A 13,995-nucleotide genomic window follows, 5' to 3' on the forward strand; every position below is an offset into this window, starting at 1 on the left:
TGTGTGTGTGTAGTATGTTATATATATATATATATATATATATATATATATATATATATAAAAATAAAAATACCTTGTATATAAATATTAATAAAGATATATATATATATATATATATCCTTATTAATATTTATATACAAGATATTTTATTTTTATGTCCCTAGTAATGGAATTCTCTAACATTTCATCAACGATTGGTCACTATCATTAACTAGCGACAACCGATCCTGGAAAAGCAAAGATAATCCTGGAAAAAAGTGCGACTCTTATTCGCTGTAAACGATAGCGACAATCAATAAGACGTTAAGATGATTCTATATCCTATAGACCCTATATAGTTATAATGATAGTATGCATCAATATTTTTAGTATTTTTACAACTTTACACGAGTATTATTGACAATATATTTCACTTTAATATTATGTGCATTATCTATTGCACTGTAACATACTGTGACATGGATTCTAATAAAGTGATACAGTGATAAAGTGATACTGTAACATACTGTGACATGGATTCTAATAAAGTGATACTGATGCTTGAAAAATCCAGATCACTATTAGTATTCTATGTCAATTCATCAATTTAATCACACACGATCAATATTGTCAGTATTTGTTAATATTGTTATTATTGATTGTGTGTAGGTTACTTTAAAGAATCCCGTTACAGGCGAATATTTTGGAAAATATGGAAGATACAAAAATCATTTCAAAAGTTTTGACTTTAAAACATAAAATAATATCAGTAAAAGGAGACATAAAATAATATCAGTAAAGGGAAAGTAAGAACATCTTTAATTGCATTGACATATGTTGACTCTGAACAATATTCAAGAGGTTTTAACCATCGATTGAACACCTTGGTAATAATGCTATTGTCGGCGATACTGTAACTTTCAAACTTCATAACTCGAAATGTATTTAATTAAAAAATACTTTATTTAATAATATTTCAACAAATTCTCGTAATGAGCTATAAAAATATGCAATAAAAAATAGATTTCTATGTAAAAAATTGAAGGTGACCTTCATATTCGATCTTTAAATTATCCAAGGTCAAACTAATGATATTCTCATGTTTCCTTCGAAGTTATAAAATTTTGTACGAAACGTTTTTCGTATCTTCTATACTATTATTTGCTTGAAAAAATTAAAATGAAACACCCTGTATAATAATATTAGGGCTTACATCTTTACGAATAAGCTGTTGGAGATTTTCGTATTCAAATATATTTTGAGACATCATGTTAGGCTGCATGGAGTTCCTCATCATCATACACTGTTGTAGAAACGCATTATTCTGATTCATCATTAAAGCTGTATTTGTCATTTGTGGATTTATTAGCGGTCTTCCTTTTTTTTCTTCTTCATATTCTAACCAAGCCTGTTTACGTTCCTCTTCATCTAATTCCTCTTCCGCCTATTAAATATAAATTTATCATATAATGTCACACATATAATGTCACATGCATGAACGTTTTTCTTATATAAAGGAAAAATAATTTCTTACCTTGTTTTCCAATAGAGAGTCATGTTCGTGATAATTTTCCACAATATCCTTGAACTTCAAGAATATCTCTGCTAGCAGTCTATCTTTAGGTAAATTTAATGTAGGTTTTTCTTTATCGTATCCCTCAAACGTATACAATTCATTTAAATTGTGATTGCTGTAATGCCGTTCGATTTGTTGTTCGTCAACGACACGGCACGAAAGCGACAATTTCGTAACTTGACGGTTGTAAATCTTTTCTTCCATTGTTCCCGCAGCAAGAAATCGATATACGTAACACGGCTTTTTTTGTCCGAATCTATTGATCATTGTACCGATAAATCAGAGACGATCGATTTGAAATATATAATTACAAAAAAAGATTAGACAATGAAAGACGTCAAAAGAAATACCTATATATCCGAAATATACTTTGTACGTCGTGAGATGGATTCCAACTGGCGTCAAATATAATCACTCTGTTCGCTGCAGTTAGGTTTATTCCTAATCCTCCAGCGCGTGTAGATATGAGGAACAATCTCGCTCTCACATTGGTGGGTCTATTAAATATCTTACACCATAAATTTCGATTTTCAGGCGAAGTCTGACCATCCAATCGGAAGTAATCGAGTCCTAAAGACCAACTTCCAGTATGATTATCAAGAGTGTCACAGGATTCGTCTTTCTGAGTCTGATCATCTATTTTTCTTAAAAACTCCTCGATTAAGGTGAGAGAATATAAAGATTGAGAGAATACGAGCCTATTAAATTATATGTAATACAATAATAAATAATAGCAATGTGAAAATTATGTAACAAAAAATTAAATACAAAATAGACATACACTTTATCACCGATCTGTTCACTTTCTTTTAGAATTGCAAACAGGAGTAATAGTTTAGCTGACTCTCTCATATCTTCAAAATGCTCGTGTTGTACAAACTGCAACCACCATTCTGTGGTCACTTCTGATTCTGAGGTCTCTTTGATCTGTTCCGTTGGTTCCTCTTCTAAAAAATTAATTTTATATAGATTTAATATCTTTATTTTATTATTTTATTTGCATTATTTATATTTGATTTAAGTATTATGAGCGTTTGATTTAAATCGTGTCACAATGTGTGTTACAAAAGTGTTAATGTAATAAATACAATATAATACACTTAGTAGAGTTAACCGTAAGTTGTAAAACTGGGCCTTACTAGTCAATATATGCACACACATAAAATTTTATTCTAATAAATAGATATATTCACACTACAATAAAATTTAAACTTTTATTAGTAGAAGCATACATTTTCATATCTTCAGCTGCTCCCCCATCACGTCAGAATAAAAAAAAAACGAATAGTTCAGAATTAATAGCTATTTACGAGCTCAAGAGTTTTAACCTGGGATTTGAGAGAGCTCGTAAATAGTTCATAATTATGAGCTATTCGTTTTTTTATTCCCACGTAAGAGGTCAGCCGGACAGAGATATTCACACTTGATTTAGTAAAAATATGCATAACAAAAAATGCATCAATTTAAATGAATACTTTTGCTTGCAACTGTGCATACTAACTATATGACCTGATATAGCAAATGTATGCACTGTTTAGTAAATAATTACATTTTCATTTATAAAATACATAGAAACTTACCGACAGGATTATTTCTTGTATTACGTTTAGGAATGTTTGCATTATCTTTTTCATTGATCGCCTGAACATCACTGTCACTGTTTGAATCGTTGCTGCTGCTGCGGCTGCTGCTACTCTCTATATCGGTAGTATCATCATCAATGAAATCTTTTAACGAACCTTCTGAATCAGAAAGATCCTTTTTCTCATTTGCTTTTTCTATTTTCTCTGCATTTAGACGTAGGACTAAGGGATGCGTCCAGATTCTTTGTAACGCCTGAAAATCAGCGAAGAGAGTTCTTCTTTGACCAATTAGAAGTCTGTAGAAGAAAAAGTGTTTTCAATCATACAAAGTAATACAGTCAATTTAATTTGATATTTGTGTTCTAAATCATTTTTAATTTTACATAATTAATATAACATAAAAATGATAACTTTATACAAAATAATTCAACTACATAAAGTAATGCAATTAATAATTGTATTTTCATTTAAACGAGAAGAAAGCACAACAAAAATATAGATCTTTAAGAGACTCACTTGGCAACATTCTCTAAGTAATATTGATACAGTTTAACTTGAACATCTGTCAATCTGACGAAAATAACGTATTCCTGTTTCGGTGGTAGGAATGGCGTAAGCACAGAGTAATCGAATCTTTGCACGCTACCCTCTAACATTTTGTGCAATACGTGCGCACGTTTTTTCATTAATTTAACATCATAAGCAGTAGAATCATGGAATTGACCATTTGTTATCGGATTTACAAATCTATTTAAAAATTCTTTCTTTGTACCCAATAGATTGGGTTTCGCAAACTGCACCATACAATGATCTGCAAAATATAATTAAATGCAAAATATTTTTTAAAAATATACAACTACAAAAATAAATTTTATAAGATATTTTATAAGATATTTACACTCTATTAAATTGTTCTGTAAAGGTGTCCCAGTAAGTACTATACGTCTCAATGTTTTCACATTTCTCATGCATTTACTTAATGCAGTATCTTCATTTTTTAATAAATGGCCTTCATCACAAACAACAAGATCAGCACCCGGATCAACTAGGCATTCCAATATAATTTCCTTCATAGCCTTCCGAATATTTTTATTTGGACCCGTAAGATTACGGAACATTTCATAGCCAATAATCATCACACCGCCGGTTTTTTGCCATCTCTGCAGTTGATATTTCCTTTCAAAATTCTTCTTAAATCTGGAAATATTTTTATTTGAATAATATGTCATGAAAATTCTAATTGCAAAGTTGTACTATGTTCTCTAGATAACAGTATAAATAATATGATAAAAAACTTGTAAATGTTGAGTCAAATACTCACTTTGTCAGTTCATACACTTCGAAATCATCCAAATCCTTCAACCATGCATTGTACTCATTTCGCCAATTGAGTACTGTGCTTAATGGACAAACTACCAATATTGTCTTAACGTTTGTTGCTTCGTGAGTGAGAAGGGTATGCGTCAGAGTAATCACCTGTAACGTTTTGCCCAAACCCATGCAGTGCGCGATTATACATCCAGATCCGGATGTAGTTTTCGCCCTTTCTAGAGACTCAAAACAGGCGTCCCACATAAATTTGATGCCTTGTGCTTGATGCGGCTTCAGCTGTTTTATCAATTCCTTATGCACAGTAACAAGCTCCTGCTTCGTTTCTGTATCGAAGTCTAAAACGAGTTTGTCTACTTTCTCTTCACCGGCAAGTCTCATCTCAAACATTTCGTTATACTATATAATAAAAAATATTTACGTATAATAAACATGTTAGTGAGAAATGGAATTGATAATATGATAGCGAATATACCAGAGCTTGACGTTCAGCGATACGTTTAAGTCTCTCCTCTTCTTCTTTAGCAGCTTGTTTCGTATCTTCTGCTACTTGCTTGTCTTTTAAAACTTTTCGTATATTTTTTCGACCACTTTTACCGGGTGAAGATTCTTGCGAGTTTATCATTTCTACGTCAGTACTATCGCTGTCGGATGCCATTTTTTTAATACGCTTTCGTTTTGGTTTTGGTCTACAAATTATGTAAACTTAAGCATACAGGACAGAAATAAAATAGATGAATATAATATATATCAACTTACTTCTTCTCTGAAAGCGAAGAATCTGTACCTGACGAATCACCACGTTTACGTCTCTTATTTCGATTCGATTTCTCTTTTTCTTTTCTCGTGTCATCTGAATCATTTGAATTTAGTGTCATAAAAGGGCTTGAAGTATTAGAAGAGTTATCAGAATCTACATCTGTTATTTTAATGTCTGAATCTGAATCAATGATTCTTCGCCTAGTCTTCTTTTTCTTCCTTTTAGACTTAAAAGATTTTTCTTCATCAGAATCACTGCTGCAAAGAAAAATAAGATCGTACATAATTTCTAAAATAAGATAAACAAATAACTTACTTATTATTTTTGGATTTATTTGCAAGTTTTTCTTGTTTTTTCTCCCATTTTTCTTTTTCAGCATCAGAATCAGAATCAGATAATTTCATTCTTAATATCTTGTCTCTCCTCCAATCGCTTTTATCTTTCTTGTTCTAAAATATTTGGGCCAAAGATAGAAGAATTAGATTTCTTGCAAAACTTGTATAACAGATTTTTAATATAATAATAAATAATTTAGAATTTTTTTTCTATTCTAATTAATAATTTGGATTCTGACTAGTGATTTTGTATTCAAAATGTTGAAGCTCTAATAGTTTCTGAATTATAAGCATTTGAAAAAAGTGAATCACCTAATCATTCGCGTTTAGATGTGATAAGCAAATGCCAATGCAAAATACCAACCACATCTAAATAGTATTTATCAAATACCCTGTTTATATATTATTTAATCTATTGATTTCTTTCATTAAATAATAATTAAATGTCTTACATCATTTTTTGAAGTTTTCTCTTCAGATTTCTTCTGATATTGCTTTTTCTTGTTCTCTTTTTTTTCATTTGTATCATCATTCTTTATGCTAGAATCACTGTCCAGTAACATTTCTTTCTCTAAATTTAAATAACATAATATATTCATGATAATATAATCATAAATAATATAACCATTTTTCATGTTAAAAGATTCAAATAAAATTCAATATAAAAATTTTTAAATATCATTCATTATTTAGAGAGAGAAATTCAAGTGAAATCAATGAAAAATAAAAACTAAAAAAATAATCTTTAATATCTTGATTATAGATATTAAAGAGTAAATCTTTATTTTTAAAAAATGCTGTATTTATCCATCATAAAATCAACAAGTTTATTAATTGCAGAAACTTAAATGTAAAATATCTTACTGAATTAAATATTAAGTTTGCAGATAAGTAACAAAAAAATTTATCTTTCGTTTACTCGAATAAATTTTACATTAGAAGTTTTGTTTATAAGCCATTCTTATATAAACTTCAATCAAATTTTAAAGTTCAGAAGTAAAAAAAGATGTTCAATTTTTTTTCAAACGAATCTCAAAAATATCATCAAAATAATCGAGAAGAAATTGTGTCATATATTTTAAATATTTTATATTTAAAAGAAGTCGTATGCACAATAATTGTATTTTTATTGATACCAAATTGCTTACCGTCTGAATCAGAGGAATTTAACAGATTCTCTTTTGCGAGTCTATCTGCCTCTGATATTAGAGCGTCATTAGAGACAGTTATATTATCGTCTACATTTTGTTTTTGATAAAGTAATTGATCTTCAGTATCAAGATCTGTTTCTACAGTTGCCACGGAATCGCCGTTCTCTATTTTTTTCAAATGATCCATCAAAGATTCTTCTCTGATCTTTGTATTTTCCCTTTTATTTGATCTTTTCGAATTTTTTGAGGACGAATCGTTGTCTATCAACGAATCACAATCTTTCTTTGTATTTTTCTTGCAATAATTCCTTTCGAGTTTATCCAGATTAACGAGACTGTAAAGGATAATGGAAATAAGGTACTTTGGATAATAACTAATTAATACATAAATTGAATTTGTTCGCATGAAAAATTTATTGTATAATAATGAGTAAACTTTTTTTTTAGGCGTTATAAAAGCAAATTTATAAGAAACAATGTTACGTTCAAAATCTTTAAGGTCAGTAGAAATTGCAGTTTCCATTTAAATAAAATTACTATATATATATATATATATATATATATATATATATATATATAACAAATACTATTACTACTACAGAAGTAATTATAACTTATTTTACTAATAGTACTCACTCACTCGTTCACACATACACACACACACACACACACACACGCGCGCGCACATGCACACACACTCTTTCTTTCCTTTCCTCCTTCCTATCCCCTTGCTTTTTTTTTAATTTAAAGGATTGTCGATTTGAGGAAGCGAATGTTATATGAGTAAATTTACTTATTTATACTTTACAATCAAATCACACTATCAAATTAAATAACAAATAACACATTTGCCGCAGATTTCTATTAGATTTTTTAAAATGTTGATAAAAGATTTATTCAAGTATTGCAACTATTGCATGAAATTAAAAGAAAGATGAATCAAAATTTATTCCAAAGCGGCATCAGAGTCCGAAAAAAGATCAGAATCCGAAAAAGCTGGCGAAAGATAAAATTTTTAAAAAGTATCAAAACCGAATAAAATATTCTCTCAAATATGTAACACATTATATATAATATTTAATTTCAGATTAAATTCATTAGAATAACTTAAAAAAATATTTTCTCCAAGTTAAACAATTTTATAGTATTTGTAATGGTACTGTGTTCACTTAAATATGCTATAAATGTTCAAATCTTCTATCTTTGAAATGATAAGAGTTTTTGAAGACTTTTAATATTTATTTTTACAAGAGAAACGGTTTATAGTTAAAAATCCGTATTAATTGTAAATTCTAGAACAATTAATATAATCATTTTTCATATACAAAATTATCTCCAAATTTCTTAAATAATTTAATAACATTTGTAAGTCATTAAAAAATTATTGCTGCATTGCAACAATTATATTTATAGAGAAATCCACGAACGGTTTGACTTTACACAAATTGTTTTATGAATTCAAGATATATACATTAGAGACCTTTGAACTGAATTTCTACTTATTATTTAATTAGCTACAAAATATTTATTTATTTAACCACAAAAAATTCTCAAAATTACCATATATTATTTTCCCATTAGATGGCATTAAAAAAACACCACGAACTTTTTCCCACTCCTAATATTTTTAGGCGTTCTTTCGGATATAATTCTTTAATAGTTTTATTTTGATAAAAAAATGAATTTTATACGTAATTATTTGCAGATTTTGCACAATAAAATCTTTCAGTCAAAGTATGAATTACAAATATTCATTTTGATTGCGTAATAAAAATTTAATGTAATTTAATAAAACACATTGAAATATTTTATAAATCATTCTACAGTCAAACGTAACAAAAATGTTAATACAATATTGTAGATTGATTTTTATTATATTTCCATATTTCTAATGTTCATATGACAGTCTTAAAGAGATATCTCATGCAAAATTAAATTTTGTTTTATATGATTATACTATAAATCCTAACGTATAACATATAATTCTCTTATATATTTATATATAAACTCTAATAATAATTAGCCATTCGAATATGTCAAACGATGCAAGACAATAAATACAGGTTTTACAGAAAATACTTGATACCTTTTTAATTCCTTATGTTCCAAATATTCTCTTGACTTTTTCAACGCATGTGAATAGCGTTTAAGAATTTCCATGCTTAATCGCTCTAAATGAACTTTGCAGGACATTCTCAATTTCTTATCATTTTTGTAGTAGTAATTTTCATTAAGTTTGAATCTTCTCTTCTTTAATCTGGAGACATTATGTTCATCAGTCTCAGGCTCACGATTACGTTTAATATTCTTTGAAACATTTATCATTTCAGACAGAATCAGTTCAGAACTAGAATCTTCACTGGAAGATGCTAAAAGCGACCGTTTCGCTTCGGCATTTTTCTTAGAAGAATCCGACTTTTCTAATTTCTTAAAGGAATCGGCGGATTCTCCCGATTCCTTTAAAGTAAATATAGAATCGTCCGATTCTAAAAGAGCTTTTTTGGCAGCTTTTTCTGACTTGATATTTTCCTCCTCCGAAGAGCTCATTTCTTGAAGAGATCTTTCATCTGATTGTTCATCGCTTTTTTTCTTAACTTTAATTTCCGCTTCAGTGATAACATCTTTTTCAGCGTCGGTATTCGTATTTTTAAAAGTTGAAAACTTTATTGTACTAACGCTATTGACATCAGAATCATTACCTTCTAATTCGTTTTTCTTTTTGATTCGATTAGTAGTTTCATCGTCTGTTGAATTTTCAGTTAACTTAGCTACATTTTTATTGGATGTCTCCGATGTGTCAGAATCAGCCAACAGAGCTTTCTTTGCCAATGCTTCAGCATCATCAAGAGATTCATTATCATCTATATTCGTTTCTCTGGATGTTTTCGAATCGTTGTAAACTTCCTTATTGGTTACAGATATAGTTGCCACTTTTTTCTGATTACTTTGATTTGATAAATCTTCCTCTTCTTCAAAAATTGTTCTCTCTTTTTGGTCTGAAATTTTATTTTGTAAGGAATTTTTGCAAGGATCTGAAAGTTTATCTTTAGACATCTGTAAAAGCTCTTCTTTATCACAATTTGTTTCGACTTCCGTTCTGCTCTTTTCTGTATCTTCGGGAGGTGTGTCGAACATATCCATCGACTCGTCGATTATATTCCTTTTCAATCGATTTGTTTCATCATTTTCTAATGCTATTTCCTTGCTATTACTTTTTGAAGGAGAATCTTCAATCTCAGTTTCATTTTTATCAGACGATTGTGTTTCGCTGTTGCTCTTATTGCATTCCGAAGATAATTGTTTTTTACTTGATCGTTCTTTACTAATCTTCTTTTCTTTTAATTTTAATATGGGAGAAATGATCGAATCATCTTCCACATTATTTTTATCTTCGATTATATTTATTTTCGATTTATTTATTGACATTCTATCTTCATCATCGGTGTCAGTTTCATTATTATATAGGCTCTTTTCCATTCTTGCTAGATTCTGTTTACGCCGAGTCGCTTGCATCTTCTGCGGTGATCTTGTTTCATCTGCTGAAAATATTTCTTCGCTATCACATTCGGATACATCTTTATTTTCATCCTGTTTATCATCAAAAACGTGCTCATCATCATTCTCTATATAGTTTTCACGTTTTTCTTCTGATTCACTATCTGTAACTACTTTATTTGATTTTTTCGTAACAGATATTTTTCTATTCCTAGACCACACCTGATAAGAAGTTAATAAATTTTTCTCTTTTTTCTTCAATATCATCCTCAAGCGATCAATTTTTTCTGTAGATTTCAACACAAGTTTCTCTTCGTCTTTTTTACCATATAACTGTTCTATACTTTCGATATACATCTGAAAATCTGAACATACCTTCTTACAGTCCATTACAATTTTTTTCATATCTGTAAGATTTTTTTTATTTGATTGTTCATTGATTTCTTTATCACTGTTATTCGTAGAATTCTTAGGTGTCTTAGTATGATCTATTTCCAAATTTGCCAATTGCCTCATAGAGTATTTATTGCGATTCACCTTTTGAAGTTTCATTTTCTGAAATTCTTTACTAGAACTATTATCCGAATTATCTTCTTGGATATTAGAAAGTCGCTGCTTCGATGACTTGTCACGTTTTTGTTCGTCATTATTATGCGACATCAGCTGACTCGTTTCTGAACGTTTCCTCGTATTTCGTTTTATATATTTTTCATCTTCAGATTCACTAGTCGAATTATATTTTTTTACCTTGTTTCTCGATCTTACATTATAAGAATTATCCATTTTTTTATTCTGCTGTCTTGTATCTTTTGAAATCTTTGATACATTCGACGCTATATCTGTATCGTTCTCATCACTTTCGCTGTCAGAAGAATATATATCATTTGTTTTAGATTTTATTTTTTCAGATTTATTATGTTTAATTATATGTTTTTTTCTTATTTTATTTGACGATATATCGCTAGAATTATCACTTGAATCACTAGATATTTTATTTTCCTTTGATATTTTTTTTCTTTTACAACTGAAACTTTTTGCGCGGAAAAATCTCCTACATATTTCGCTTTTGGATCACTCTCGTTCTTACTTTGATTATTTCTTTTAGAAAAAATAGATAAATTTTTACGTTTACAAAATGAATCCTCGCTGGACGAATCTGTTAGATCTACTGCATTTTTCTTTTTCTTCTGAAGGGAGTTTACATCATAATTTGTACGACGATTTTTTCCCGCGAATCTTGTAGAAACGAATGATTTTTCGGAAGAATCATCTTTGTCACACATACTATCCAAGAGATTTTGTATGTATTTTGTTTCGTTTATTCGTTGTATTTGTGATGGTAAAACTTTTTTTTCAATCTTGTTGCTTCTTCCCTTGTTACTCTTTCTGAAACAGAAGATCCATTCCATATGTACATATCTTCTCTTTTTCCAGTCATATTCGAAATATACATGCATATTCTCCATTCTTCTTTAACTCGTTTATTCTCAAACTTTTAGTATCTGTCAGCCAGTCCTGTAGCTAAGAACACGATAAATTCTATTTTGTTCTTCACTTTTGCTCATCTTGCTTTAACAGAATTTTCTTCTTCTATTAAATTATAATATAACAGAACGGACTAACAGTATTAACAAAACATTATACATTAAATTATAGAGTAATGCATGATATACTGAACATCATTGAAACGTGCAAACTTAAGAAAATTGTCAAGTCATTATTATTTGCAAAGATTCAATGTTAGTGTCAAAAATATTTAGTTAACAATATTTACATTCTGTGCATGTACACACACAAAAATGATAAAGAAATATATAGCAAACATTTAAATATCTAAGAAGTGTATACATGTCAGAAATAAAAACATTTAAAAATAGGACGTTTCCTAAGTATTATATTTATATGTTTGTTCATACTTACTTGGGAAGAGAGTCTATTACGGTAGCACATATGGCTCTTAGATTCCAAAGTGGTTTAGAATTACACATAAAACATTCCCAATCATCCTTTTCCACATCCAATAGCGATAGACTCACATTTCTCTTTATACATCCCTAAGTTAGTTAACAAAGTAGTTATATAATTACCAGTTATATAATTACAATATTTTAATATATTTTAATTGCTATCATCATTTGTTAATCACATATGAATTTATTACCTTACAAAATGCTGAGAAACAATTTTTGTTACAACACTCATATAATTTCCTGTTGTTATATATACCGCATATATGACAATAGTGCCTAACTTTATCCTCATCAAATCTGGTCTGTATATTCTTCAACTCATTCCAGCATATCTAAAAAATAATAATAATATAACACTGCATAGCGCATTATATTATTATAATCAATAAAAAAGAAATATATTCAGAGTTTTTTGTTTTATTCTTTAAATATGAAATGCATTTGATCATACACTCACTCGCAAAAAAAAAAAAAAATTATTTAGTCTACAAATTTTTAATATGTTCGAGTGATATCTCAATGAAAAAATCATCAGAGCAAGATGAACAAAATGTATTATAAAATGACGGATGTTGAAGACAGACATCGAAAAAAAAAACTCATATACTTTTGTGCCTGGCAGCCAATTCCCTTGAGCAATGTAATATTTAAATATGACATTTTTTTTCCTATCAATGTCTATCAAGGCCGCTATTTTGTAATACACTTTGTATAATTCAAATTTGATCTGCGTGGTTATCAAGGGAAATGTTGAAGCTTTAATTTGAGCTTCGGTTCATCTCTCTGTGATGATTTTTCATTAGATTACTCGAGAATTTGTGCTAAAAATTTAGTGTTTTTTTGTGAGTGAGTGTATTATAGAATAATTTTAAATGCATAACATCTTACCTCACACTGAAGTATTCCAATGAAAGGATGAGAAAAGATTCGATTTGTCTGAATATTTAATTCATTACCACAGGCAGTACACTTTATTTGTCTATCTTTGATAATTCTAATATCTAAATGTAAAGTGCAAGTAGAGTTTTATATTACTGGAGATATAAAAGATCTTTATAAATAAAACTATGTAAAGAAATGTTAAGGTAGTACATTCACAACAGTATCATCCAAAAATGAGCATCGTGTGCTCATTGGTGATACCCCCAACAATTGAGTCTGTTGAAGAACGAATCTTAAGAGAGCGCTTGCTGCTATTGAATGTTCCAAATTGAATGTCAGCTGAACGCGATTGCACCTGTTCAAAGTTCGCAAGCACACGTGAAAAGAAAATGAATACAGACAGACGCAAGCTACTGGCTAATGCTGATGTTGCCAGATACATTGGTCGTTCCCTCGACTTCCTCTAGTCGCCTCTATATAACGAACAAAGTCGAAAATTGCGTTCTTTTCATAGTTCTATTTTCCGAATTGTAAAAATATAAAGAATCATAAAATTTTTTCACAATATTCGTTTCATATTTCTTTATCACATGCTCATTTTTTATTAACATCTTACTGTTAATTTAGACCCTACACAAATAAATGTGACATTTTTATGAACATTGTGTAGACAAGTATAAAAAATTATTTATATCTCAGTATTGAGATATCACGATCAATCTCATTGTAATTGCACAAAGTGTCAAAATCTTCTTCTAGTACAATATATAATTTCAATTTAATTTCAACAAAAGAAATTCTGACTGTTTTCAATTAGCGAGTATACTACCTTAACATCTATAATTATCTATAATTTTTCTTTTTATCTTTGATATGTATCAGTACCTTTTGAATTACTTTATATTCATATATATATATATATATATATATATATA

The 13,995-nt window shown here is 29.0% G+C and overlaps 1 protein-coding gene across 1 annotated transcript in view; it reads right to left on the bottom strand.

Annotated features, from left to right (window-relative positions):
* LOC105624969 (transcriptional regulator ATRX-like) overlaps positions 1-13,995 on the bottom strand; it is an 18,671-nt gene that overhangs the window by 1,828 nt on the left and 2,848 nt on the right. Inside the window, 18 exon segments of the mRNA XM_012206315.1 lie at positions 1,193-1,423; positions 1,514-1,811; positions 1,906-2,253; positions 2,337-2,502; positions 3,136-3,434; positions 3,655-3,949; positions 4,037-4,335; positions 4,460-4,866; positions 4,943-5,156; positions 5,227-5,484; positions 5,543-5,676; positions 6,015-6,133; positions 6,711-7,048; positions 8,800-11,215; positions 11,218-11,594; positions 12,129-12,262; positions 12,370-12,510; positions 13,067-13,179. Of these exon segments, the coding sequence (XP_012061705.1) occupies positions 1,193-1,423; positions 1,514-1,811; positions 1,906-2,253; positions 2,337-2,502; positions 3,136-3,434; positions 3,655-3,949; positions 4,037-4,335; positions 4,460-4,866; positions 4,943-5,156; positions 5,227-5,484; positions 5,543-5,676; positions 6,015-6,133; positions 6,711-7,048; positions 8,800-11,215; positions 11,218-11,594; positions 12,129-12,262; positions 12,370-12,510; positions 13,067-13,179 (6,587 nt within the window).

This window comes from Atta cephalotes (genome assembly GCF_000143395.1).
Source record: "Atta cephalotes unplaced genomic scaffold scaffold00003, whole genome shotgun sequence".
NCBI lineage: Eukaryota > Metazoa > Arthropoda > Insecta > Hymenoptera > Formicidae > Atta > Atta cephalotes.